Source organism: Littorina saxatilis, linkage group LG1 (genome assembly GCF_037325665.1).
Source record: "Littorina saxatilis isolate snail1 linkage group LG1, US_GU_Lsax_2.0, whole genome shotgun sequence".
Taxonomy (NCBI): Eukaryota; Metazoa; Mollusca; class Gastropoda; order Littorinimorpha; family Littorinidae; genus Littorina; species Littorina saxatilis.
This window is the reverse complement of record NC_090245.1, coordinates 103,351,557-103,374,841: the sequence shown is the minus strand read 5'-3', so window position 1 is coordinate 103,374,841 and position 23,285 is coordinate 103,351,557. Positions and strand designations below refer to the sequence as shown.

The following is a 23,285-nucleotide window of genomic DNA, read 5'->3' as shown; positions in this document are numbered from 1 at the left end:
AGTCAGTAAGGTACATAGGGGCGGAACTATGGTTACAGACAAAAAAAGAATGGTAGAAATTGACCAAATATTTTTTTGAAATTATCACTGCAAGAAAGAATTCAAGCTACAGATTACTTTGTTCACAACTATCACCAACAGAATTCCGTTTCAAAGGAATTACGAATAAAAATATAAAGAAAAAAAGACACATGTTGCCATAGGTTACTTTCTTCGTCAAACAGCATTTAATTTTCTTCTTCTGTTCTAGCAAAATACCTGTCAACTCCAGGTAACTGCTGTGAAATTATTTCTTAAAATAGGTTGCATGCAGAAAGAACATGCACATTCTGAACACAGGAGAAGATGAAAATGAACAAATCTCCCCCACAAAACCCACTTCATTCCTCTGTCTATCCCATCTGAGTAAATCAAATTTACCTGTGTGTTAGCGGTATCGTTGGGGCAGTAGTAGCCAGGTCGACAGTAGGGGCAGTCAGAGGCGTTAACTGCACCTGGCGTGTCACGCATGGTTCCAGCTGGACACAGTTCTGGTTCGGCGCCTGGCAAGCAGAAGTAGCCAGGTGGACAAGGGTTCACGGTGTAATCTGCAATACCTGGAGACAAAAAAACCCTGATTTTTAACAGAGAAATCTGTGTGGTACCTGAGGTGGTAGGAAAACAAAAGCTTTCAAAACTAACTTCCAATGCCTGCTAGGTGAAATACAAAACGAGAGGAAAACAAAATCCAAAATCATTCTTTATCAAATCAAATTTATTTGTTTTCTCGCTAAACTTCTCCACACTTCTGACTGCAGCAAACATTTTATTCAAATCAAATAATAGCTGGATCGTCATCACATTTGTGTGCAGTTCAAAAATAACCACAAAATGGTCACAGAGAGGCAAGCTACATGGACTTTAAACACCAGAAGACATGTTGCAAACTCACAAACTGTAAGACACACGGACACACACACACACACACACACACACACACAAACACACTCACACACACACACACACTCACACACACACACACACACACACACACACACACACACACACACTCACACACACACACACACACACACTAATAGCTCCATATATGTACCGGTATCATTACACCAGTAACCGTTCTTACAAGGGTGACAAAGACAGACGGATGGACCAACAGAAAAACAGACGGATGGACCAACAGAAAAACAAACACTGATGCCAACAGCTCCATACCAGTATAATTGCACCAGTAGCCAGCCTCGCAGGGGTGACAGTCAGAGATGATGGCAGCTCCGGTGGTATTGCGGTAAGTCAGACGAGGACACTCGTAGGTACCGTTACCAACTGGGCAATAGTATCCCACAGGGCAGGGCTGAGGGGTGGCCGTTCCTGTGCACACAAGCGGGTTACATCTACATTCCTGATTTAGTCAAAACCCCATTTTAAGACTCCCCATTTTAAGACTCCCCATTTTAAGACACCCCATTTTAAGACTCCCCATTTTAAGACTCCCCATTTTAAGACACCCCATTTTAATACTTTCCCCATTTTAAGACTTTCCCCATTTTAATACTTTCCCCATTTTAATACCTTCCCCATTTTAAAACTTTCCCCATTTTAATACTTTCCCCATTTTAAGACTCTCCATTTTAAGACTCCCCATTTTAAGACTCCCCCCCCCCACCCCTTTCAAGACCTTGCTTTCACAGTAATAAAAAAATGTCATTCTAAGTAGCCTCTCATGAAAGAGACATTGTACTGAAGTCTGTAGACCAAGGGATAGCTGAAAGAGCTGTATTTCAGAAATCTGCTAAAATGTCTGCAAAGGTGCAGCACACATACAATTTGCAAACTAGAAAATGTCTTCAAGATCAACAACAAGCTTGCATTCTAGATGTCGCTTAGTTTAAACGGTTCTATTGGTGAATTAAAATAGTATCCTAACATTCCGTGGTGAAGCCCCAGTCAACTAACTCCGCTTACTACAAACTGGGTTCTAATATATCAATGAGCTTGCATTCCAGATGTTGGTGAATTCTAATAGGATCCTAACATTCCGTGGTGAAGCCCCAGGCAACCAACTAACCGGCGGAACAGATGTTGCCAGCAGGACACGGGTCGCAGTCCGATTCCTGTTCCGCTCCAATGCTTCCCCTGTAGGTATCCTGTGGGCAGGGCACGGGGATGTCGATGCCAGCCGGACAGTACGATCCTGGGGGACACGGCCCAGCGCACAGGGAGTCAGCAGGGCAAGAGACAAAGTCGGACGTGGTGTTGGGCATGTCTTCGCGAGACCCCGACTTGCAGTAGTAGCCTGCTGAGCAGTTGCCTGACAGCTGACCTAGTCTGTGGGAGAATGAAACGGAAATAAATCAAATGATGCACCAGCTGAGATGCACAATCACAGACAGACAGGCACACAGGTGGACAGACCAATTGGTATAGGAACAAGAGACTGCAGGTGAGAAGAACAAGAAAACAATGAAAATGTATACTCACCAGAAACACGGACAATATAAAACAAGGAAGCTTGTTCGTTTTACTGCACTTGATTTCAAACAGTACAAGCCAAACAGTTCGTACAAACTTACCTGCAGTACTGTCCAGCAATGCAAGGCAGACAGTCGTCCTGTGACTGCAGGTTGGTTGTGTTGTCATAGGTAAACGTGCCGTTCGCACAGGGAATGGGATATGCCGTGCCTGTGGACATAATGACAGAAAGCAATAACACACCTGAAATAACACTTGTTTATTCATGTTGCATGACTATTACGGAAAGATCTGTATTATCCTCTTACCATGACTGGATGCGTAAGCACAATGCAAGGAATGGCCAGAGAGGTATGTGGGAGGTGTGTTTATAACCTGCCCTGTTATATAGTGCTATATGTCTTATGTAAAATGTAAGGCTTCTTTTTAAGCCTACTGTCTATATGATACTTACCGAGACAGTACTATTCTTGCACATTATCTATTATAGGCCGAAAAAATTGGACAAAACGCTGAGTGGGTACAATTATCTCCCATAACCATGCGCCACCGTGGATCCCAAGCACTGTCCGAGTGCTTCCCCCTTACAGGATGTAGGTGGCGCGTCCTCTTTCTTTATGAGCTGCAGACCCTCAAAAAGCCCATAACATATCAAGAGGGGAGGCGGGAGGGAAACTCTAATAGTACTGTCTCGGTAAGTATCATATAGACAGTAGGCTTAAAAAGAAGCCTTACAGTCAATATAACACTTACCTCGACAGTACTATTCTTGCACAGAATACCAGAGTGGTGTGAGGGTGATATGTAGAGTATTAAACTCCTTAATCAAAATCACTTAAATCCAAGGATTAAGATACCCAGGCAATTTTCGAACAGTACTACCGTAAAAGAAAATATACCCAAGAAACATACCCTAGACTGACGTGACCATGCTAGCAACCACTGCTGTGTGGTGAACTCAATGTCAAAGTCCAGGCCACTCAAAGCTTGAATACCACTGAGTCTACGGCAAGTGGCTAAAGCGATGAGGAACAATTAGTCTTAAAAATCAGCAACTTGATACTGATGCCTGCCAGGGGTTCAAACTCATTGCTACGCAGGAGTTTGAGGACCAGAAAGACATCCCCCTTGGGAAATGAAACCCGAGGTTTAGACACCGCTGCATTGCTAATACCCGAAAGGACATTAGCGATGAGGGAGGACCTGATCAAGTGTTCAGTTCTGCGACCAGTAGCGGCCGCAATCGTGGAAGCGATGGCAGATCTGTATCCAAGAAGAGTCTTAGAAGAAAGACTCTTCTTTTGATACACTTCCACCAGGAAGTTGGCCAAGTCCTGTGTTGAGGGATAAAGCGGCTTTATCCCCTTGGACAAGGCGAAGGTGGCCCAAGCTCTCCAGCGTAAGTCGTAGAGCTGATTAGTTGATCGCCTCTTAGCGTTCAAGGAAAACTCTACTGAACTCTTGTGCAATCCTAGTGCAAGCAGTTTGGAGCGCACAAGAGCCATGCGGTCAAGCACAGACTCTCTGGACGTGGATGAGGGAGGCATGATCGAGGCTGGAGCAGACCTCCCCCGTCCAGATCCAGAGGTAGAGGGTCTACGTGGGTGAGACCGCGAAGATCTGGAAACCACGGAGCTGTTGGCCAGTAAGGCGCGACCAAAATCAGTCTTGGTCGTTCCTGCAGATATTTTGCCAGCACCCTCGGAATCAGAGATGTCGGGGGATAGGCGTAAGCATCGAGGAGCCTCCACAAGAGAGTGAATGCGTCCAAGTGGAACGCATTCATGTCTCGAAAGGGGCTGACGTACCTGGGAAGCCGAGCGCTGAATCGAGTTACGAACAGATCGATCAGAGGACGGTCCCACCTTGCCCACAGACGCTGTAGAACGTTGTGAGCGATGGTCCATTCTGTGGAGAGAACCTGATCGCCCCGACTGAGAATGTCGGCCAGGGCGTTCAGTTTCCCCGGAACGAACTGGACTGACATCCGGACCTGATTGGTCTGGCACCAGAGCAGAATCTCCTCCGCCAACAGGGAGAGGGACCGAGAATTGGTGCCCCCCTGGTGGCGAAGGTAAGCTAAGCATGTGGTGTTGTTGTCCCCGTTGAAAATCAGAGGGGCCAAGGACAGGCCGAATGGGAGGGCCCGAAACTCGAACACCGTGCCCTCCCAAACGAACCGGAGCAGATGTCGGTACCCCGGGGCCACACCAGGATGTGGAAGTAAGCATCCTGGAGGTCCCAGACATGGCCCAATCGTTTGGCCGGATGGCCAACCGGACCGACGAAGGGGTTTCCATCTTGAACTTGCACCTGTGAAGGTACAAGTTCAAGGTGGAGAGGTCCAACACCGGCCTGAACCGGCCGTCCTTTTTGGGGACGGTGAACAGGCGGGAGCAGAACCCCAGAGAAGGCTGAGAAAGGGGGTAGACCGCCTTCTTCTCGACCAACGAGTTCACCTCGTCCTGAAGAGCCTGCCATCTGGCAGGCTCTCGAGGAGGGGGGAACGTCCAAGGTAGAGCGGACAATGGAGGTTGTGACGACAGCGGTAGAGAAAACCCCGACCACACCACCCTCAAGAAAAACTGGTTGGAGACCAGTCTGCCCCACATGCCGCGGGCCCGAAAAAAGGGAACCGACGGACGAAAGAGGGGCAACTTGAGGGGGCGTCAACGTAGGGCCGGGACTCACTGAAAATTCTGCTGGCGGGCAGGCGCAGGCTTGCGACCACCCCCCCTGGTGGTGCTGCTTCCCCTTACCTGTCTGAGCACCCTTCGTCTTGCTTGGGAACGCAACAGGCGCCTAAGAGGAGGAAGAAGGAGGCAGTGAAACTGGCTTCTTCTTCTTCTTCTGAGGCTGGGAGCTGGAGGTGACTGTAGCACTTCTCTTACTCCCCGCCGCCGTCGCCGAAGCAGCGAGGCCAACCATCAGAGAATCAGTGTTCCTCTGGCGTGTGGACTCCACCACAGAACGAACAGTGTCCGGATGAAAGAGGGAAGAAGGCTGAGGAAACGTGTTCCTCAGACTCTTCCTCATATCCGGAGGCACTATAGAAGTAGGCAGAAAATGATCACGGAACAGGGCCAATAAAGTGGACCCGTGTTCCAATGGCCAATTCTGCCGCAGACGTCACGCACGATCGCACGGCATGCAAAGCCCGATCCACTCGAACCGTGTCAAGGACCCGAGTGGAATCGGACTCTGCCCGATCGGGAGGGTCCAACAGTGTGGACAGCGTGCTCATCCATGTCAAGGCCTGTGATTGGGCCTCGACTGTGGAAGAAACGGTGGCCTCAAGATTGTGGAACGAAGCAGAGCTCAGCTCCACCTTCTTGACCGAAGGCACCTCCCCAACGAACACATCACCGTCAGCCCCACCCTAAACACTCGAAGTCTGGAAAGGGAGAGTTCGAGAGTCAAAGGGAAAAGGGAGGGACGAAACAGATTGGACACGAGGAAACAGTGGAGGTGCGCCTCCCGAAGGAAGCATGGCACTGAACCCGCGTCCTCCCGAGGAACATAGGTCGCGTTTGCACGTGAATCTGTACTCCTCAGGCGATGTGCTGCCGCTTCCACCGTGGCACTTAGACTAGGGTGGAACGCGAATTGCCGGCGGCCGGATCGTTCATAAAACGAGCCGCCGGCAGACGCGGCGTGAGCCTCCCGCGCCCGGGCCGAAGCGGACTCAAAGGACGAGAGGGCGTCTCAGGGAAGGACGTCCTGAAACTGTTCAAACGTCCTTCTAGCTGTGCGAGGACGAGCCTCCTGCCTCTCGTCCTCAGACCCCGGGTCCACGTCCTGTGTGTCAACACTAGACGACAGACGCTTAAGAGAGGCATCCGTGACGTCAAGACGCCGCGTGATGTCTGTCATGTACTGTTGGAAAGTACGAAGCATAGCTTCGGAAGTTCCATCAGAAACCGGCAAGGGTAGAGGTTCAGTGTTAACCTCAGGGCGACCCTGATCCTCCTCCCTATCGTCCTCCGACTCACTCTCCTCTTCACTTCCCGACAACTCCTCAAAAGCAGGAGTGTAGGGAGCTTGAGGGGGAAGAGCCGAAAGCGATGAAGCAGGCTGTGAAGAAACGCCCACAGAAGCAAGAGGCCGCGAAGACCCCTGCCCCAAAGACGAAACGTCTCCAGCAGCCGAAGGGGGAGAAAAACAACAACCCTGCGACTGTTGGGTCAGCCCAGCCAACGAACCCCCGCCATTTATAGACTGAACAGGAACCCATCGGGTCTGATCAGAAAAGAAATGGTCCGGTCCGGTCGGGGGTGCCGATCCGGTCCGGTAGGGTGGTCCGGTCCGGTGCCGTACCATCCGGAGGTCCCGTTCAGCACCGAACCATCGTACCCACAGAAGTGTTCGGGTGGTTAGGTCCGGACGTGGACATACCGTACCATCCGGACCCGTAGGTCCGGTGGTCCGGTATGGTCCGGTTCGGCGCCAGACCATCCAGACCAACAGAGGTGGTCGGGTGGTCCCGCACCGGACCATCCGGACCCGTAGGTCCGGTACCATCCGGAGGTCCTGTTCGGCACCGAACCATCCGTACGCACAGAAGTGTTCGGGTGGCTCGGTCCGGGCGTGGACGTACCGTACCATCCGGACCCGTAGGTCCGGTTCGGTGCCAGACCATCCGGACCAACAGAGGTGGTCGGGTGGTCCGGACCGGTCCGGTAGGGTGGTCCGGTGTTCCGGTCCGGTGTTCCGGTCCGGTCCCGTACCATCCGGAGGTCCCGTTCGGTACCGAACCATCCGTACCCACAGAAGTGTTCGGGTGGCCCGGTCCGGACGTGGACACACCGTACCATCCGGACCCGTAAGTCCGGTATGGTCCGGTTCGGTGCCAGACCATCCGGACCAACAGAGGTGGTCGGGTGGTCCGGTCCGGACCGGACCACCGGTCCAGCACCGGACCATCCGGACCCGTAGGTCCGGTCCGGTCCCGCACCATCCGGAGGTCCCGTTCGGCACCGAACCACCCGTACCCACAGAAGTGTTCGGGTGGCTCGGTCCGGACGTGGACATACCGTACCATCCGGACCCGTAGGTCCGGTTCGGTGCCAGACCATCCGGACCAACAGAGGTGGTCGGGTGGTCCGGACCGATCCGGTAGGGTGGTCCGGTGTTCCGGTCCTGTGGTCCGGTCCCATACCATCCGGAGGTCCCGTACGGCACCGAACCATCCGTACCCACTGAAGTGTTCGGTCCGGACGTGGACCTACCCGGACGTGGACATACCGTACCATCCGGACCCGTAGGTCCGGCATGGTCCGGTTCGGTGCCAGACCACCCGGACCAACAGAGGTGGTCGAGTGGTCCGGTCCCGACCGGACCACTGGTCCGGTACCGTACCCTCCGGACCCGTAGGTCCGGTGTGTTCCGGTTCGGTGCCAGACCACCCAGACCAACAGAGGTGGTCGGGTGGTCCGGTCCCGACCGAAACACTGGTCCCGTACCGTACCATCCGGACCCGTAGGTCCGGGGGGTCCGGCAAGGGCCAGAGGTACTGTCCCGCACCGGACCCTAAGGTCCGGTACGGTCCCGTACCATGGGTCCCGTCCGGACCAAACCCGGAGGTCAAGTCCAGTCGGGACCCGTGGGTCCGGTTCGATCCCGACCCGTAAGCCTGGAACGTTCCGGACCCTTGGTCCGGACCATCCGTCACCCGAACACCAGACGCTAAGGAATGGCGTGGGGTCAAGACGGTCCGGTCGGAGGTGTCGGTCTGAGCAACAGAAACAATGTTCCCGTCGCCCTGACCATTCGACAGAAGTACCACGTTCTGTCGAACACCTCCACGTCCAGTAACTAGTCGGCCGGAGCGTTTCAAGAGGGACAGCCACCAGTCACACGGACGTCAGAGGGAACCGTAGTAGCAGTGGTCGTAGGCACGAAGCCTGAAACCCCTGCCCCCACAGGACCGCCCTGAACGGGGTCAATTCGCATCCCAACCCCAGCGGGGAGGGAATTCAGAGACCCCGTCATCTCCTCCGATCTCCCCCCCCAGGAGGCCGAAACTACTGTCAAAACAGCAGCAGACGACCCAGCGAGGGAGTTCAGAGGAGGACCCGTGTCCCTCCTGGCTTCCACAGCGGTGGAAACCGAGGAGGGCACAGGAGAGGCACCGGAAAAGGAAGATTTTAATGCCAACTGCACCCGGTGTTCCCAGGCGGTCACCCATCCAAGTACTAACCGGGCCCGACGTTGCTTAACTTCGGTGGTCGGACGAGAACCGGTGTTTTCAACGTGGTATGGCCGTTGGCTGTCAAAACCTGAGTCTCTCCAGTAGCCCCTAGATCGGATTCACCAACCCCCAAAGAGGGTTGGGAATCGACCTGCCCCCGGATTCGAGCCAGGGGGGAGAAGGAAACCTTCCCCCCAGGCTTGAAACCGGGAGGAGCTGAAGCCTGAGACTGAGGGCCGGACAACGGCGTCGAAGGGGGGGAAGCCTGTTCCACTGAAGGAGAAGGAGAAAGAAGCTTTTTCTTTCCCCTCGACCTTCCCCGAACCTTCGACGGCGCAGCCCCGCCCGAAGTCCCAGGCTCAAGCCCAGCCTGTTTGAGCAAGCTCGCATTGAGCTTGCTCAAACAGGCTTTCTCCGCCCTCCCTCGCCGCAAACGCAAAGCGTTTGGGGAGGGAGAGTCGGAGCGCCGAAAGATCCCCTTCTCCGTGCGTAAAACATGACGCTGGGCGCCCGGAGAAGGGTTGCCCCCGGCAGACTCTGGTTCCGTAGAACCAGAGCCCAAAACAGGACGAGACATCCTACCTCGCCCTGTACGTACCCTTAAAGACCGAGAATTAACAAAATTCAAAGAAAATTTAGGTCAATACTCAAGTGAATGCGGCGAAACGAGAAGCAGACGACCGGTCACCACGAAGTAGGACGGGAGGCACGCCGAGTCCGCCACACAAAAACGGAGGCACAAGTTGAAGGAAACACAACGTAGCCTCAAGCCAGAAGTGGAATAACACACAATAATCCAACAGGTGATAGTCCACACAGAAAAGGAGCCTCTTAGTCCAAAATAATCCGGGAGCGTAGCAGAAACACAGCCGGTCTGACACGCGCGAAAAAAGAAAGAGGACGCGCCACCTACATCCTGTAAGGGGGAAGCACTCGGACAGTGCTTGGGATCCACGGTGGCGCATGGTTATGGGAGATAATTGTACCCACTCAGCGTTTTGTCCAATTTTTTCGGCCTATAATAGATAATGTGCAAGAATAGTACTGTCGAGGTAAGTGTTATATTGACACAATGTCCTGTTTGTATTATTGTTATGAACCACGCCTGAATTTCTCTATGAGATAATAAAGTATTCTTATTCTTATTCTTATTCTTGTGGGTAATTAAGAATGCTTGCATTCATTCTCATACAGGCCAGAAGCTTTAAAGTTTCAAAGTTTCAGACTGGCTCTCTTTCTTGCTCTGTCACATGCACATGCGCGTGTGTGTGCGTGCGAGTGTGTGTGTGTGTGGGGGGTGAAACTGTTTCTATGCCTCTTGCTCTCGCTCTCTCTCTTCTTCACTCTGTGCCTGGCTTAGTCTTTGACTCTTTCTTGCACATGCTCTCACCGTTAGGACAGTAGTTGTAGGCAGGGCAGGGCTCCAGGGTGGGGCTGACCGAGCTCTGACAGTAGTAGCCGGCGGGACAGGCGTCACAGGACGACTGACCGATGTTGCTCTGGAACTGGCCTGACTGACAGGGGGTGGCAGCTGCTGAACCTGCACATCAAATCATTCTACATGAAGAGGAGAACACTGTGTGTCACAGTGTGTGTGTGTGTGTGTGTGTGGTGTGTAAGTGTGTGTGCATGTGTGTGCCTGCCTGTGTGCTTGCCTGTGTGCATGTGCGAGTGTGTGTGCGTGAATGTGTATATGGGTGTGTCTGTTTCGGTGAGTGATTGCTTAGAAAAGTCTTGTATGCTTTTAGTGCAATTCTGAACTGTACGTAAATGAGATGTATTCTGTGTTTTAAACCGTCTGACACTGCAAGGCAATTTTCCTTGTTTGTATAAGGACAGTAAAATCTTGAGTCTTGAGACCACACCACTTGATTCGCTTAAATGCCAAACGGACATAAACTGTGTCACTGCCTTGGATTTGATGAACATGGAAGCCGCATGCATAAAGTATATGCCTGTCAACCAGATTTTTTAACTTCAAGGTTTTTCATTTCAATACAGGTACCCAGATTTTTTGCTCCCGCAGTGTGGTAGGAGTGGCTCAACTCCTGGACATTTTGCCCCAGAACTGAAAAGTCTAGGTGTGATCAGTCCTCTTCCCAATTATTATAATTTTGCTAATGATACTTCACTAAGTGAAAAAAAAAATGAAGATGAGTCGCTTTTTCAGTCTAGGTGTGATCAGTCCCCTTCCCAATTATTATAATTATGCTAATGATACTTCACTGAGTGAAAAAAAAAAAAAATGAAGATGAGTCGCTTTTTCAGTCTAGGTGTGATCAGTCCCCTTCCCAATTATTATAATTATGCTAATGATACTTCACTGAGTGAAAAAAAAAAAAATGAAGATGAAAGTCGCTTTTTCAGTCTAGGTGTGATCAGTCCCCTTCCCAATTATTATAATTATGCTAATGATACTTCACTGAGTGAAAAAAAAAAAAAATGAAGATGAGTCGCTTTTTCAGTCTAGGTGTGATCAGTCCTCTTCCCAATTATTATAATTTTGCTAATGATACTTCACTAAGTGAAAAAAAAAATGAAGATGAAAGTCGCTTGTTCATTTCATTGCTTGTTATTCTCTCAGGTGCCAGGAGAATGGTTCCGAATAACTCTCACTTACACCAACCTGTTGTACGCTTATTTCCCTTTGTTGATCAGATGAGTGAAACAAAGTTTTGTGGAATGATTGGCACATTATTATCTCACCTTGCAGACAGTAGAATCCAACAGGACACTCGTAGCCGGACGGTGTGGGCGAGCTGATGGAAGCGTTGGATGGACAGTAGTAGCCAGCGGAACACTCACCCGTGGCCAGGGTCTGACCGTCAAACTGACAGTAGTAACCACCGGGACATGGCTGGCAGTCATCGAGCGCTGAGCCACCTGAAGAGGAAACAGTTTATGACAAGTATTGATAAAACACTGGATTTTCCTCCTTTGAGCTATGTGACGTCAGAGTCCTACAAAATCTCATATTTAGGCGGATAACCTTTACTACAAAAGAGTTTGTTTGTTTGTTTGTTTGTTTGTTTAACGCCCAGCCGACCACGAAGGGCCATATCAGGGCGGTGCTGCTTTGACATTTAACGTGCGCCACACGCAAGACAGAAGTCACAGCACAGGCTTCATGTCTCACCCAGTCACATTATTCTGACACCGGACCAACCAGTCCTAGCACTAACCCCATAATGCCAGACGCCAGGCGGAGCAGCCACTAGATTGCCAATTTTAAAGTCTTAGGTATGACCCGGCCGGGGTTCGAACCCACGACCTCCCGATCACGGGGCGGACGCCTTACCACTAGGCCAACCGTGCCGGTATCTACAAAAGAGTGATGTTTGTGAGCTTTCAATCTTTACAAAATAAAAGGGATTCTAATTGAAATTGGTCGATACACGAGTGCTATTTGTATATTTGACCAACATGTCATTTCACACAGATCTCGACAGTCATTGTTCACCTCGATCGCGCTTTCGGTCTCGCAGGAACACTGACTGTCTCAATCTGTGTAAAATGTCATATTTTGGTAAAATATTTCACTAACGTATAATCGAAAATTTTATAAGTAAATTTTAATTTGATAAATATACTTACCCGAATCACATATAGCATTGACACAGTCTGGGATGCTAAGGTCTGAAAAGGCTACCCGTCATAAACAATTTCAAAGGGAAGCAACCCCACCACAAAAAGTGTAAATAGAGCCATGGTAATGACTACAGACCCGGGGAATTACCTCCCCTTGATGTGTACTACGTCACTACCGCTCCTCAACACGTGGTCAAGATCATACGGCTTTAAAGAAACTAAAAAACCATAAGCGGGGTTGGTGGGAGGGCCTATGTGATTCGGGTAAGTATATTAATCAAATGAAAATTTACTTATAAAATTTTCGATTAAATTACATATTCTTACTCCGAATCACATATAGCAGATAGCGTCAACAAGGCAGTGGGAAAGAAAAAATCTAACTCACTCTAAAAATCCTTGCCAGAAACTGGCCCGCTGCCAACAAATCAGGAAGGGTCTAAAACTGTTTAAGACGGGTAGCCTTTTCAGACCTTAGCATCCCAGACTGTCAATGCTATATGTGATTCGGAGTAAGAATATGTAATTTAATGAAGTGTTGTGCGTGTACCTGTGTTGTTCCTGATGGTGCCAGCAGGACAGGGTATCATGGCCGTGGTGCCTTGTGGACAGTAGAAGCCAGCGATGCACGGTCCGTTGTCCGGGTAGGTCAAGGTTGCATTGGGGATAGTGGACATAGCTCCACCCTGGCAGAAATAGCCGGCATCACACTCCCCTGTAACATCAACAAAAGTTACCTAATCAACCTTGAAGGCGTTGTTGATACAGTGAAAGGATGCTTCCAAATAAAGGGCACCTGTGACTGACTAACTTGACCAAAACAGTCAGACACTCGTAATCAATATGGTACCACAGTTTAAAACACATTCATTAGAAATAAGAATAGAAGCATTGTTCAATATTCTGTACTTTTCACCATCCTGAAGAAGGCTGCGACAAGCTGTCAAAATATTGATTCTTCGTCGGCATCCGTCGGTCCTGAAGGGGCCATGGAACTGCGCCTGAAAAAGTCATTTGGCGCTGGAACAGCGCCTGCTGTGGCTGTGCAGCCCGATGCGAGAGTAGCAGTCTCTGCCGCAGCGACCACACTTGTGAACAGTATCTGATGTTGTTACTTTACTGTTCTTTTCTTTGGTTTTGAGCCTTTGTGCTTCCGAGGCTAGTTTGAGCTTCTCTTCTCCCTTGGCTAGGCTTCTCTTCAGTTCCTGCCTCCAGCGGGCTCGATCTTGAGCAAGGTCTTCCCAGCCGTTGATGTCCATGTCGACGGCCTTCATGTCTCTTTTGCAGACATCTCTGTAGCGGAGTTGGGGGCGTCCCTGTGCTCTCTTGCCTGATGCCAGCTCACCGTACAGTAGATCCTTGGGGATCCGTCTTCCATTCTGCGTACGTGACCAAGCCAACGGAGTCGGCGTTGCCGGAGCAGTGTGTACATGCTGGGCATGATAGCACGTTCCAGGACCTCGTTGTTGTCTACTCGGTCTGACCACTTGATTCCTAGGATCCGCCGTAGGTTGCGCATGTGGAATGTGTTCAGCCTCCTTTCCTGCCTTGAGTAAAGGGTCCACGACTCGCTGCCGTATAGAAGGGCACTGACGACACATGCTCGATAGACAGCCATCTTCGTTTTCACTGTCAATTTTGTGTTTTCCCAAACCCGTTTTGAGAGCCTGGCGAATGTTGAGGCTGCACGGCCAATTCTTCTGTTGATTTCAGAGTCCATGCCAAGATCGTCAGTCACTGATGAGCCAAGGTATGTGAACTGATTCACGACATCCAGCCGATAGTTGTTGATGGTGATGATTGGTGGGCATTCAGTGTCCTGGCCTACGATGTTGGTTTTTTTCAGGCTGATGGTCAATCCGAAATCCTGGCAGGCTCCTGAGAAGTTGTCCATGAGGCGCTGAAGGTGCTCCTCCTTGTGGGTTGTCAAGGCAGCGTCGTCTGCAAATAGCATGTCTCTGATGAGGGTCTTCCGAATCTTGGTCTTTGCCTTAAGGGTTTGCTCGGTTGAAGTTCTGAATGCGTGTTTCAGCATGACTGCAAAGTATATGCCGAAGAGGGTGGGGGCAAGCACGCATCCCTGCTTGACTCCGCTCTTGACCTCGAAGGGAGCGGATGACGAGCCGTCAAACTGCACGACGCCCTTCATGTCTGTGTGGAATGACTGGATCATGCTTAGCAGCCTATGCGGACACCAAATCCTTTCTAAGATTTTGAAGAATCCATCCCGACTCACCAGGTCAAAGGCCTTGGTCAAGTCTATGAAGGCAATATATAGTGGCTGCGTTCTCTGCACTTCTCCTGAAGCTGTCGTAGGGAGAAAATCATGTCGATAGTGGATCGTTCTGACCTGAAGCCACACTGAGACTCTGGATAAACCCTGTCGGCAAGCTTCTGTAGTCTGTTTAGGACCACGCGCGCAAACAATTTCCCTACGATGCTGAGCAAGGAGATCCCCCCATAGTTGTTGCAGTCGCTGCGGTCTCCCTTGTTTTTGTACAGGGTGACGATGTTACTGTCTCGCATGTCGTGGGGGACTTCACCTTCCTCCCAGCAGTGAACCAGCAGCTCATGCAGGTGGCCCAGGGCTGGGCCCTTCGTGCACTTCACAATCTCTGGGGGAATCCCATCCAGTCCTGGTGCCTTGCCTGTAGGCAGACTGTCTATGACAAGCTGTCAAAATATTGATTAAGAATGTATAAAACCTGGGTACTGTTGTGTTCTCTTTTTGTTTAAATGTTTCTCTGTTCTGAATAGCCTAAGTCATTCGTGGAATTTCTGTCAGTTCCAAACACACAAGGAAAGCAATGTCCTTCCACACATTCAACTACTATAACAGAAGCAGAGCAATGGTGACTGAGCGTGAGAGCGAGAAATAAAAAGACCAAACAATACTGTACTCACGTGTTTGACGAAGACCAAACAATACTGTACTCACGTGTTTGACGAAGACCAAACAATACTGTACTCACATGTTTGACGAAGACGAAACAAAAAAGTGGTCGAAGCGTCGCTGTTTTATTCGTTTCGTCTTCGTCAAACACGTTAGTATAGTATTGTTTGGTCTTTTTACTATAACAGATCAGAAAATGTACTGACCAGAAGGATTGACATTGCCGACACCCTGGCAGAAGTATCCTGGAGGACAGTCTGTACACTGCGACGGGTTCTCCATGCCCGTCTTGTTGTTGTAGGTCCCTGCCAAACACGGCTGAGGGGACTGGTTGTAGGGGCAGTAGTAGCCTGAAACAGCGGCGTTGTGTTTGTTACCAAAAAGGTATAAAAAAAAACCAAGAAAGTATGTTGTTGGAACGTTTAATTATTGAGAAAACAAAACGTTACGTTCACAGATATATCGGATTGCTTGTGTCTCTTCCCTGCAAGCGGCTGAACATTTTGTCAAGATAAGTTTTGTCTGATCAGTGTTTTTCTGTGCATTTAAAACAACGCTGGGTCGAAATATCTGTGAACGTAACGTTTTGTCAATAATTGTAAGGCTTCTTTTTAAGCCTACTGTCTATATGATACTTACCGAGACAGTACTATTCTTGCACATTATCTATTTTTCGGCCTATAATAGATAATGTGCAAGAATAGTACTGTCGAGGTAAGTGTTATATTGACTAAACGTTCAAACAAACATATCTTTCTTGTTTTTTTATTCTGAATTTTGGAACGTTGGCAGTCTATTTGGATTTGAATTCTAACAGAAAGGTATGTCTATGTCAGGTACCTACATTCACCGTTTTGTTCAACACAATGTAAAAACTCTTGCAGCAGTTATTTCTACTAACTGTAAGGCTTCTTTTTAAGCCTACTGTCTATATGATACTTACCGAGACAGTACTATTCTTGCACATTATCTATTATAGGCCGAAAAAATTGGACAAAACGCTGAGTGGGTACAATTATCTCCCATAACCATGCGCCACCGTGGATCCCAAGCACTGTCCGAGTGCTTCCCCCTTACAGGATGTAGGTGGCGCGTCCTCTTTCTTTATGAGCTGCAGACCCTCAAAAAGCCCATAACATATCAAGAGGGGAGGCGGGAGGGAAACTCTAATAGTACTGTCTCGGTAAGTATCATATAGACAGTAGGCTTAAAAAGAAGCCTTACAGTCAATATAACACTTACCTCGACAGTACTATTCTTGCACAGAATACCAGAGTGGTGTGAGGGTGATATGTAGAGTATTAAACTCCTTAATCAAAATCACTTAAATCCAAGGATTAAGATACCCAGGCAATTTTCGAACAGTACTACCGTAAAAGAAAATATACCCAAGAAACATACCTTAGACTGACGTGACCATGCTGGCAACCACTGCTGTGTGGTGAACTCAATGTCAAAGTCCAGGCCACTCAAAGCTTGAATACCACTGAGTCTACGGCAAGTGGCTAAAGCGATGAGGAACAATTAGTCTTAAAAATCAGCAACTTGATACTGATGCCTGCCAGGGGTTCAAACTCATTGCTACGCAGGAGTTTGAGGACCAGAAAGACATCCCCCTTGGGAAATGAAACCCGAGGTTTAGACACCGCTGCATTGCTAATACCCGAAAGGACATTAGCGATGAGAGAGGACCTGATCAAGTGTTCAGATCTGCGACCAGTAGCGGCCGCAATCGTGGAAGCGATGGCAGATCTGTATCCAAGAAGAGTCTTAGAAGAAAGACTCTTCTTTTGATACACTTCCACCAGGAAGTTGGCCAAGTCCTGTGTTGAGGGATAAAGCGGCTTTATCCCCTTGGACAAGGCGAAGGTGGCCCAAGCTCTCCAGCGTAAGTCGTAGAGCTGATTAGTTGATCGCCTCTTAGCGTTCAAGGAAAACTCTACTGAACTCTTGTGCAATCCTAGTGCAAGCAGTTTGGAGCGCACAAGAGCCATGCGGTCAAGCACAGACTCTCTGGACGTGGATGAGGGAGGCATGATCGAGGCTGGAGCAGACCTCCCCCGTCCAGATCCAGAGGTAGAGGGTCTACGTGGGTGAGACCGCGAAGATCTGGAAACCACGGAGCTGTTGGCCAGTAAGGCGCGACCAAATCAGTCTTGGTCGTTCCTGCAGATATTTTGCCAGCACCCTCGGAATCAGAGATGTCGGGGGATAGGCGTAAGCATCGAGGAGCCTCCACAAGAGAGTGAATGCGTCCAAGTGGAACGCATTCATGTCTCGAAAGGGGCTGACGTACCTGGGAAGCCGAGCGCTGAATCGAGTTGCGAACCGATCGATCAGAGGACGGTCCCACCTTGCCCACAGACGCTGTAGAACGTTGTGAGCGATGGTCCATTCTGTGGAGAGAACCTGATCGCCCCGACTGAGAATGTCGGCCAGGGCGTTCATTTTCCCCGGAACGAACTGGACTGACATCCGGACCTGATTGGTCTGGCACCAGAGCAGAATCTCCTCCGCCAACAGGGAGAGGGACCGAGAATTGGTGCCCCCCTGGTGGCGAAGGTAAGCTAAGCATGTGGTGTTGTTGTCCCCGTTGAAAATCAGAGGGGCCAAGGACAGGCCGAATGGGAGGGCCCGAAACTCGAACACTGTGCCCTCCCAAACGAACCGGAGCAGATGTCGGTACCCCGGGGCCACCAGGATGTGGAAGTAAGCATCCTGGAGGTCCCAGACATGGCCCAAACGTTTGGCCGGATGACCAACCGGACCGACGAAGGGGTTTCCATCTTGAACTTGCACCTGTGAAGGTACAAGTTCAAGGTGGAGAGGTCCAACACCGGCCTGAACCGGCCGTCCTTTTTGGGGACGGTGAACAGGCGGGAGCAGAACCCCCGAGAAGGCTGAGAAAGGGGGTAGACCGCCTTCTTCTCGACCAACGAGTTCACCTCGTCCTGAAGAGCCTGCCATCTGGCAGGGTCTCGAGGAGGGGGGAACGTCCAGGGTAGAGCGGACAATGGAGGTTGTGACGACAGCGGTAGAGAAAACCCCGACCACACCACCCTCAAGAAAAACTGGTTGGAGACCAGTCTGCCCCACATGCCGCGGGCCCGAAAAAGGGAACCGACGGACGAAAGAGGGGCAACTTGAGGGGGCGTCAACGTAGGGCCGGGACTCACTGAAAATTCTGCTGGCAGGCAGGCGCAGGCTTGCGACCACCCCCCCTGGTGGTGGTGCTTCCCCTTACCTGTCTGAGCACCCTTCGTCTTGCTTGGGAACGCAACAGGCGCCTAAGAGGAGGAAGAAGGAGGCAGTGAAACTGGCTTCTTCTTCTTCTTCTGAGGCTGGGAGCTGGAGGTGACTGTAGCACTTCTCTTACTCCCCGCCGCCGTCGCCGAAGCAGCGAGGCCAACCATCAGAGAATCAGTGTTCCTCTGGCGTGTGGACTCCACCACAGAACGAACAGTGTCCGGATGAAAGAGGGAAGAAGGCTGAGGAAACGTGTTCCTCAGACTCTTCCTCATATCCGGAGGCACTATAGAAGTAGGCAGAAAATGATCACGGAACAGGGCCAATAAAGTGGACCCGTGTTCCAATGGCCAATTCTGCCGCAGACGTCACGCACGATCGCACGGCATGCAAAGCCCGATCCACTCGAACCGTGTCAAGGACCCGAGTGGAATCGGACTCTGCCCGATCGGGAGGGTCCAACAGTGTGGACAGCGTGCTCATCCATGTCAAGGCCTGAGATTGGGCCTCGACTGTGGAAGAAACGGTGGCCTCAAGATTGTGGAACGAAGCAGAGCTCAGTTCCACCTTCTTGACCGAAGGCACCTCCCCAACGAACACATCACCGTCAGCCCCACCCTAAACACTCGAAGTCTGGAAAGGGAGAGTTCGAGAGTCAAAGGGAAAAGGGAGGGACGAAACAGATTGGACACGAGGAAACAGTGGAGGTGCGCCTCCCAAAGGAAAGCATGGCACTGAACCCGCGTCCTCCCGAGGAACATAGGTCGCGTTTGCACGTGAATCTGTACTCCTCAGGCGATGTGCTGCCGCTTCCACCGTGGCACTAAGACTAGGGTGGAACGCGAATTGCCGGCGGACGGATCGTTCATAAAACGAGCCGCCGGCAGACGCGGCGTGAGCCTCCCACGCCCGGGCCGAAGCGGACTCAAAGGACGAGAGGGCGTCTCAGGGAAGGACGTCCTGAAACTGTTCAAACGTCCTTCTAGCTGTGCGAGGACGAGCCTCCTGCCTCTCGTCCTCAGACCCCGGGTCCAGGTCCTGTGTGTCAACACTAGACGACAGACGCTTAAGAGAGGCATCCGTGACGTCAAGACGCCGCGTGATGTCTGTCATGTACTGTTGGAAAGTACGAAGCATAGCTTCGGAAGTTCCATCAGAAACCGGCAAGGGTAGAGGATCAGTGTTAACCTCAGGGCGACCCTGATCCTCCTCCCTATCGTCCTCCGACTCACTCTCCTCTTCACTTCCCGACAACTCCTCAAAAGCAGGAGTGTAGGGAGCTTGAGGGGGAAGAGCCGAAAGCGATGAAGCAGGCTGTGAAGAAACGCCCACAGAAGCAAGAGGCCGCGAAGACCCCTGCCCCAAAGACGAAACGTCTCCAGCAGCCGAAGGGGGAGAAAAACAACAACCCTGCGACTGTTGGGTCAGCCCAGCCAACGAACCCCCGCCATTTATAGACTGAACAGGAACCCATCGGGTCTGATCAGAAAAGAAATGGTCCGGTCCGGTCGGGGGGTGCCGATCCGGTCCGGTAGGGTGGTCCGGTGTTCCGGTCCGGTGCCGGACCATCCGGAGGTCCCGTTCGGCACCGAACCATCGTACCCACAGAAGTGTTCGGGTGGTTAGGTCCGGACGTGGACATACCGTACCATCCGGACCTGTGGTCCGGTATGGTCCGGTTCGGTGCCAGACCACCCAGACCAACAGAGGTGGTCGGGTGGTCCGGCACCGGGCCATCCGGACCCGTAGGTCCGGACCCGTAGGTCCGGTACCATCCGGAGGTCCTGTTCGACATCGAACCATCCGTACGCACAGAAGTGTTCGGGTGGCTCGGTCCGGGCGTGGACGTACCGTACCATCCGGACTCGTAGGTCCGGTTCGGTGCCAGACCATCCGGACCAACAGAGGTGGTCGGGTGGTCCGGACCGGTCCGGTAGGGTGGTCCGGTGTTCCGGTCCGGTGTTCCGGTCCGGTCCCGTACCATCCGGAGGTCCCGTTCGGCACCGAACCATCCGTACCCACAGAAGTGTTCGGGTGGTTCGGTCCGGACGTGGACACACCGCACCATCCGGACCCGTAAGTCCGGTGGTCCGGTGCCAGACCATCCGGACCAACAGAGGTGGTCGGGTGGTCCGGTCCGGACCGGACCACCGGTCCAGTACCGGACCATCCGGACCCGTAGGTCCGGTCCGGTCCGGTCCCGCACCATCCGGAGGTCCCGTTCGGCACCGAACCACCCGTACCCACAGAAGTGTTCGGGTGGCTCGGTCCGGACGTGGACATACCGTACCATCCGGACCCGTAGGTCCGGTTCGGTGCCAGACCATCCGGACCAACAGAGGTGGTCGGGTGGTCCGGACCGATCCGATAGGGTGGTCCGGTGTTCCGGTCCTGTGGTCCGGTCCCGTACCATCCGGAGGTCCCGTACGGCACCGAACCATCCGTACCCACAGAAGTGTTCGGGTGGTTCGGTCCGGACGTGGACCTACCGTACCATCCGGACCCGTAGGTCCGGTGGTCCGGTATGGTCCGGTTCGGTGACAGACCATCCGGACCAACAGAGGTGGTCGGGTGGTCCGGTTCGGACCGGACCACTGGTCCGGTACCGGACCATCCGAACCCGTAGGTTCGGTCCGGTCCCGTAGCATCCGGAGGTCCCGTTCGGTACCGAACCATCCGTACCCACAGAAGTGTTCGGGTGGCTCGGTCGGACGTGGACATACCGTACCATCCGGACCCGTAGGTCCGGCATGGTCCGGTTCGGTGCCAGACCACCCGGACCAACAGAGGTGGTCGAGTGGTCCGGCCCCGACCGGACCACTGGTCCGGTACCGTACCATCCGGACCCGTAGATCCGGTGGTCCGGTGTGTTCCGGTTCGGTGCCAGACCACCCAGACCAACAGAGGTGGTCGGGTGGTCCGGTCCCGACCGAACCACTGGTCCCGTACCGTACCATCCGGACCCGTAGGTCCGGGGGTCCGGCAAGGGCCAGAGGTACTGTCCCGCACCGGACCCTAAGGTCCGGTACGGTCCCGTACCATGGGTCCCGTCCGGACCAAACCCGGAGGTCAAGTCCAGTCGGGACCCGTGGGTCCGGTTCGATCCCGACCCGTAAGCCTGGAACGTTCCGGACCCTTGGTCCGGACCATCCGTCACCCGAACACCAGACGCTAAGGAATGGCGTGGGGTCAAGACGGTCCGGTCGGAGGTGTCGGTCTGAGCAACAGAAACAATGTTCCCGTCGCCCTGACCATTCGACAGAAGTACCACGTTCTGTCGAACACCTCCACGTCCAGTAACTAGTCGTCCGGAGCGTCTTAACAAGAGGGACAGCCACCAGTCACACGGACGTCAGAGGGAACCGTAGTAGCAGTGGTCGTAGGCACGAAGCCTGAAACCCCTGCCCCCACAGGACCGCCCTGAACGGGGTCAATTCGCATCCCAACCCCAGCGGGGAGGGAATTCAGAGACCCCGTCATCTCCTCCGATCTCCCCCCCCAGGAGGCCGAAACTACTGTCGAAACAGCAGCAGACGACCCAGCGAGGGAGTTCAGAGGAGGACCCGTGTCCCTCCTGGCTTCCACAGCGGTGGAAACCGAGGAGGGCACAGGAGAGGCACCGGAAAAGGAAGATTTTAATGCCAACTGCACCCGGTGTTCCCAGGCGGTCACCCATCCAAGTACTAACCGGGCCCGACGTTGCTTAACTTCGGTGGTCGGACGAGAACCGGTGTTTTCAACGTGGTATGGCCGTTGGCTGTCAAAACCTGAGTCTCTCCAGTAGCCCCTAGATCGGATTCACCAACCCCCAAAGAGGGTTGGGAATCGACCTGCCCCCGGATTCGAGCCAGGGAGGAGAAGGAAACCTTCCCCCCAGGCTTGAAACCGGGAGGAGCTGAAGCCTGAGACTGAGGGCCGGACAACGGCGTCGAAGGGGGGGAAGCCTGTTCCACTGAAGGAGAAGGAGAAAGAAGCTTTTTCTTTCTCCTCGACCTTCCCCGAACCTTCGACGGCGCAGCCCCGCCCTAAGTCCCAGGCTCAAGCCCAGCCTGTTTGAGCAAGCTCGCATTGAGCTTGCTCAAACAGGCTTTCTCCGCCCTCCCTCGCCGCAAACGCAAAGCGTTTGGGGAGGGAGAGTCGGAGCGCCGAAAGATCCCCTTCTCCGTGCGTAAAACATGACGCTGGGCGCCCGGAGAAGGGTTGCCCCCGGCAGACTCTGGTTCCGTAGAACCAGAGCCCAAAACAGGACGAGACATCCTACCTCGCCCTGTACGTACCCTTAAAGACCGAGAATTAACAAAATTCAAAGAAAATTTAGGTCAATACTCAAGTGAATGCGGCGAAACGAGAAGCAGACGACCGGTCACCACGAAGTAGGACGGGAGGCACGCCGAGTCCGCCACACAAAAACGGAGGCACAAGTTGAAGGAAACACAACGTAGCCTCAAGCCAGAAGTGGAATAACACACAATAATCCAACAGGTGATAGTCCACACAGAAAAGAAGCCTCTTAGTCCAAAATAATCCGGGAGCGTAGCAGAAACACAGCCGGTCTGACACGCGCGAAAAAAGAAAGAGGACGCGCCACCTACATCCTGTAAGGGGGAAGCACTCGGACAGTGCTTGGGATCCACGGTGGCGCATGGTTATGGGAGATAATTGTACCCACTCAGCGTTTTGTCCAATTTTTTCGGCCTATAATAGATAATGTGCAAGAATAGTACTGTCGAGGTAAGTGTTATATTGACAACTTACCATTTCCTTAAGAGAAAAATAATAAATACGTTTTACTACGGTCTCACACTAAGTTTCTGTCACACAAAAAATGCAACCGGAGTGAAGAATTTGCCTAAACTGACCTTCCCCAAAAATCTCCCAAAAACGTATTCTTCTGCAAAA

The 23,285-nt window shown here is 52.1% G+C and overlaps 2 protein-coding genes and 2 non-coding genes across 4 annotated transcripts in view; all 4 read right to left on the bottom strand.

Annotated features, from left to right (window-relative positions):
- LOC138958004 (uncharacterized) overlaps positions 1–23,285 on the bottom strand; it is a 292,556-nt gene that overhangs the window by 84,837 nt on the left and 184,434 nt on the right. Inside the window, exons 85-92 of the mRNA XM_070329034.1 lie at positions 15,347–15,490; positions 12,798–12,962; positions 11,366–11,542; positions 10,050–10,199; positions 2,571–2,679; positions 2,066–2,325; positions 1,213–1,368; positions 421–596 (exon numbers count right to left, since the gene is read on the bottom strand). Coding sequence (XP_070185135.1) covers positions 421–596; positions 1,213–1,368; positions 2,066–2,325; positions 2,571–2,679; positions 10,050–10,199; positions 11,366–11,542; positions 12,798–12,962; positions 15,347–15,490 — 1,337 coding nt within the window. The remainder of the gene's footprint in view (positions 1–420; positions 597–1,212; positions 1,369–2,065; positions 2,326–2,570; positions 2,680–10,049; positions 10,200–11,365; positions 11,543–12,797; positions 12,963–15,346; positions 15,491–23,285) is intronic.
- LOC138948439 (uncharacterized) lies at positions 2,881–21,676 on the bottom strand. Its single transcript, XM_070319978.1, has 2 exons — positions 20,872–21,676; positions 2,881–7,693 (listed from the first exon to the last, which is right to left on the bottom strand). Exon 2 carries the CDS (start codon positions 5,079–5,081, stop codon positions 3,486–3,488), a length of 1,596 nt encoding a protein of 531 aa, XP_070176079.1. The 5' UTR covers positions 5,082–7,693; positions 20,872–21,676; the 3' UTR covers positions 2,881–3,485.
- LOC138951283 (5S ribosomal RNA) lies at positions 8,620–8,738 on the bottom strand. Its single transcript, XR_011451094.1, has one exon. It is a non-coding gene; the product is annotated as a 5S ribosomal RNA (ribosomal RNA).
- Positions 22,026–22,144, bottom strand: LOC138951275 (5S ribosomal RNA). The gene has a single exon (XR_011451093.1). It is a non-coding gene; the product is annotated as a 5S ribosomal RNA (ribosomal RNA).

Bases quoted from the DNA above. Each gene is read 5' to 3' on its own strand.
- LOC138948439 (XM_070319978.1), bottom strand. From the start codon at position 5,081: ATGTGGGGCAGACTGGTCTCCAACCAGTTTTTCTTGAGGGTGGTGTGG.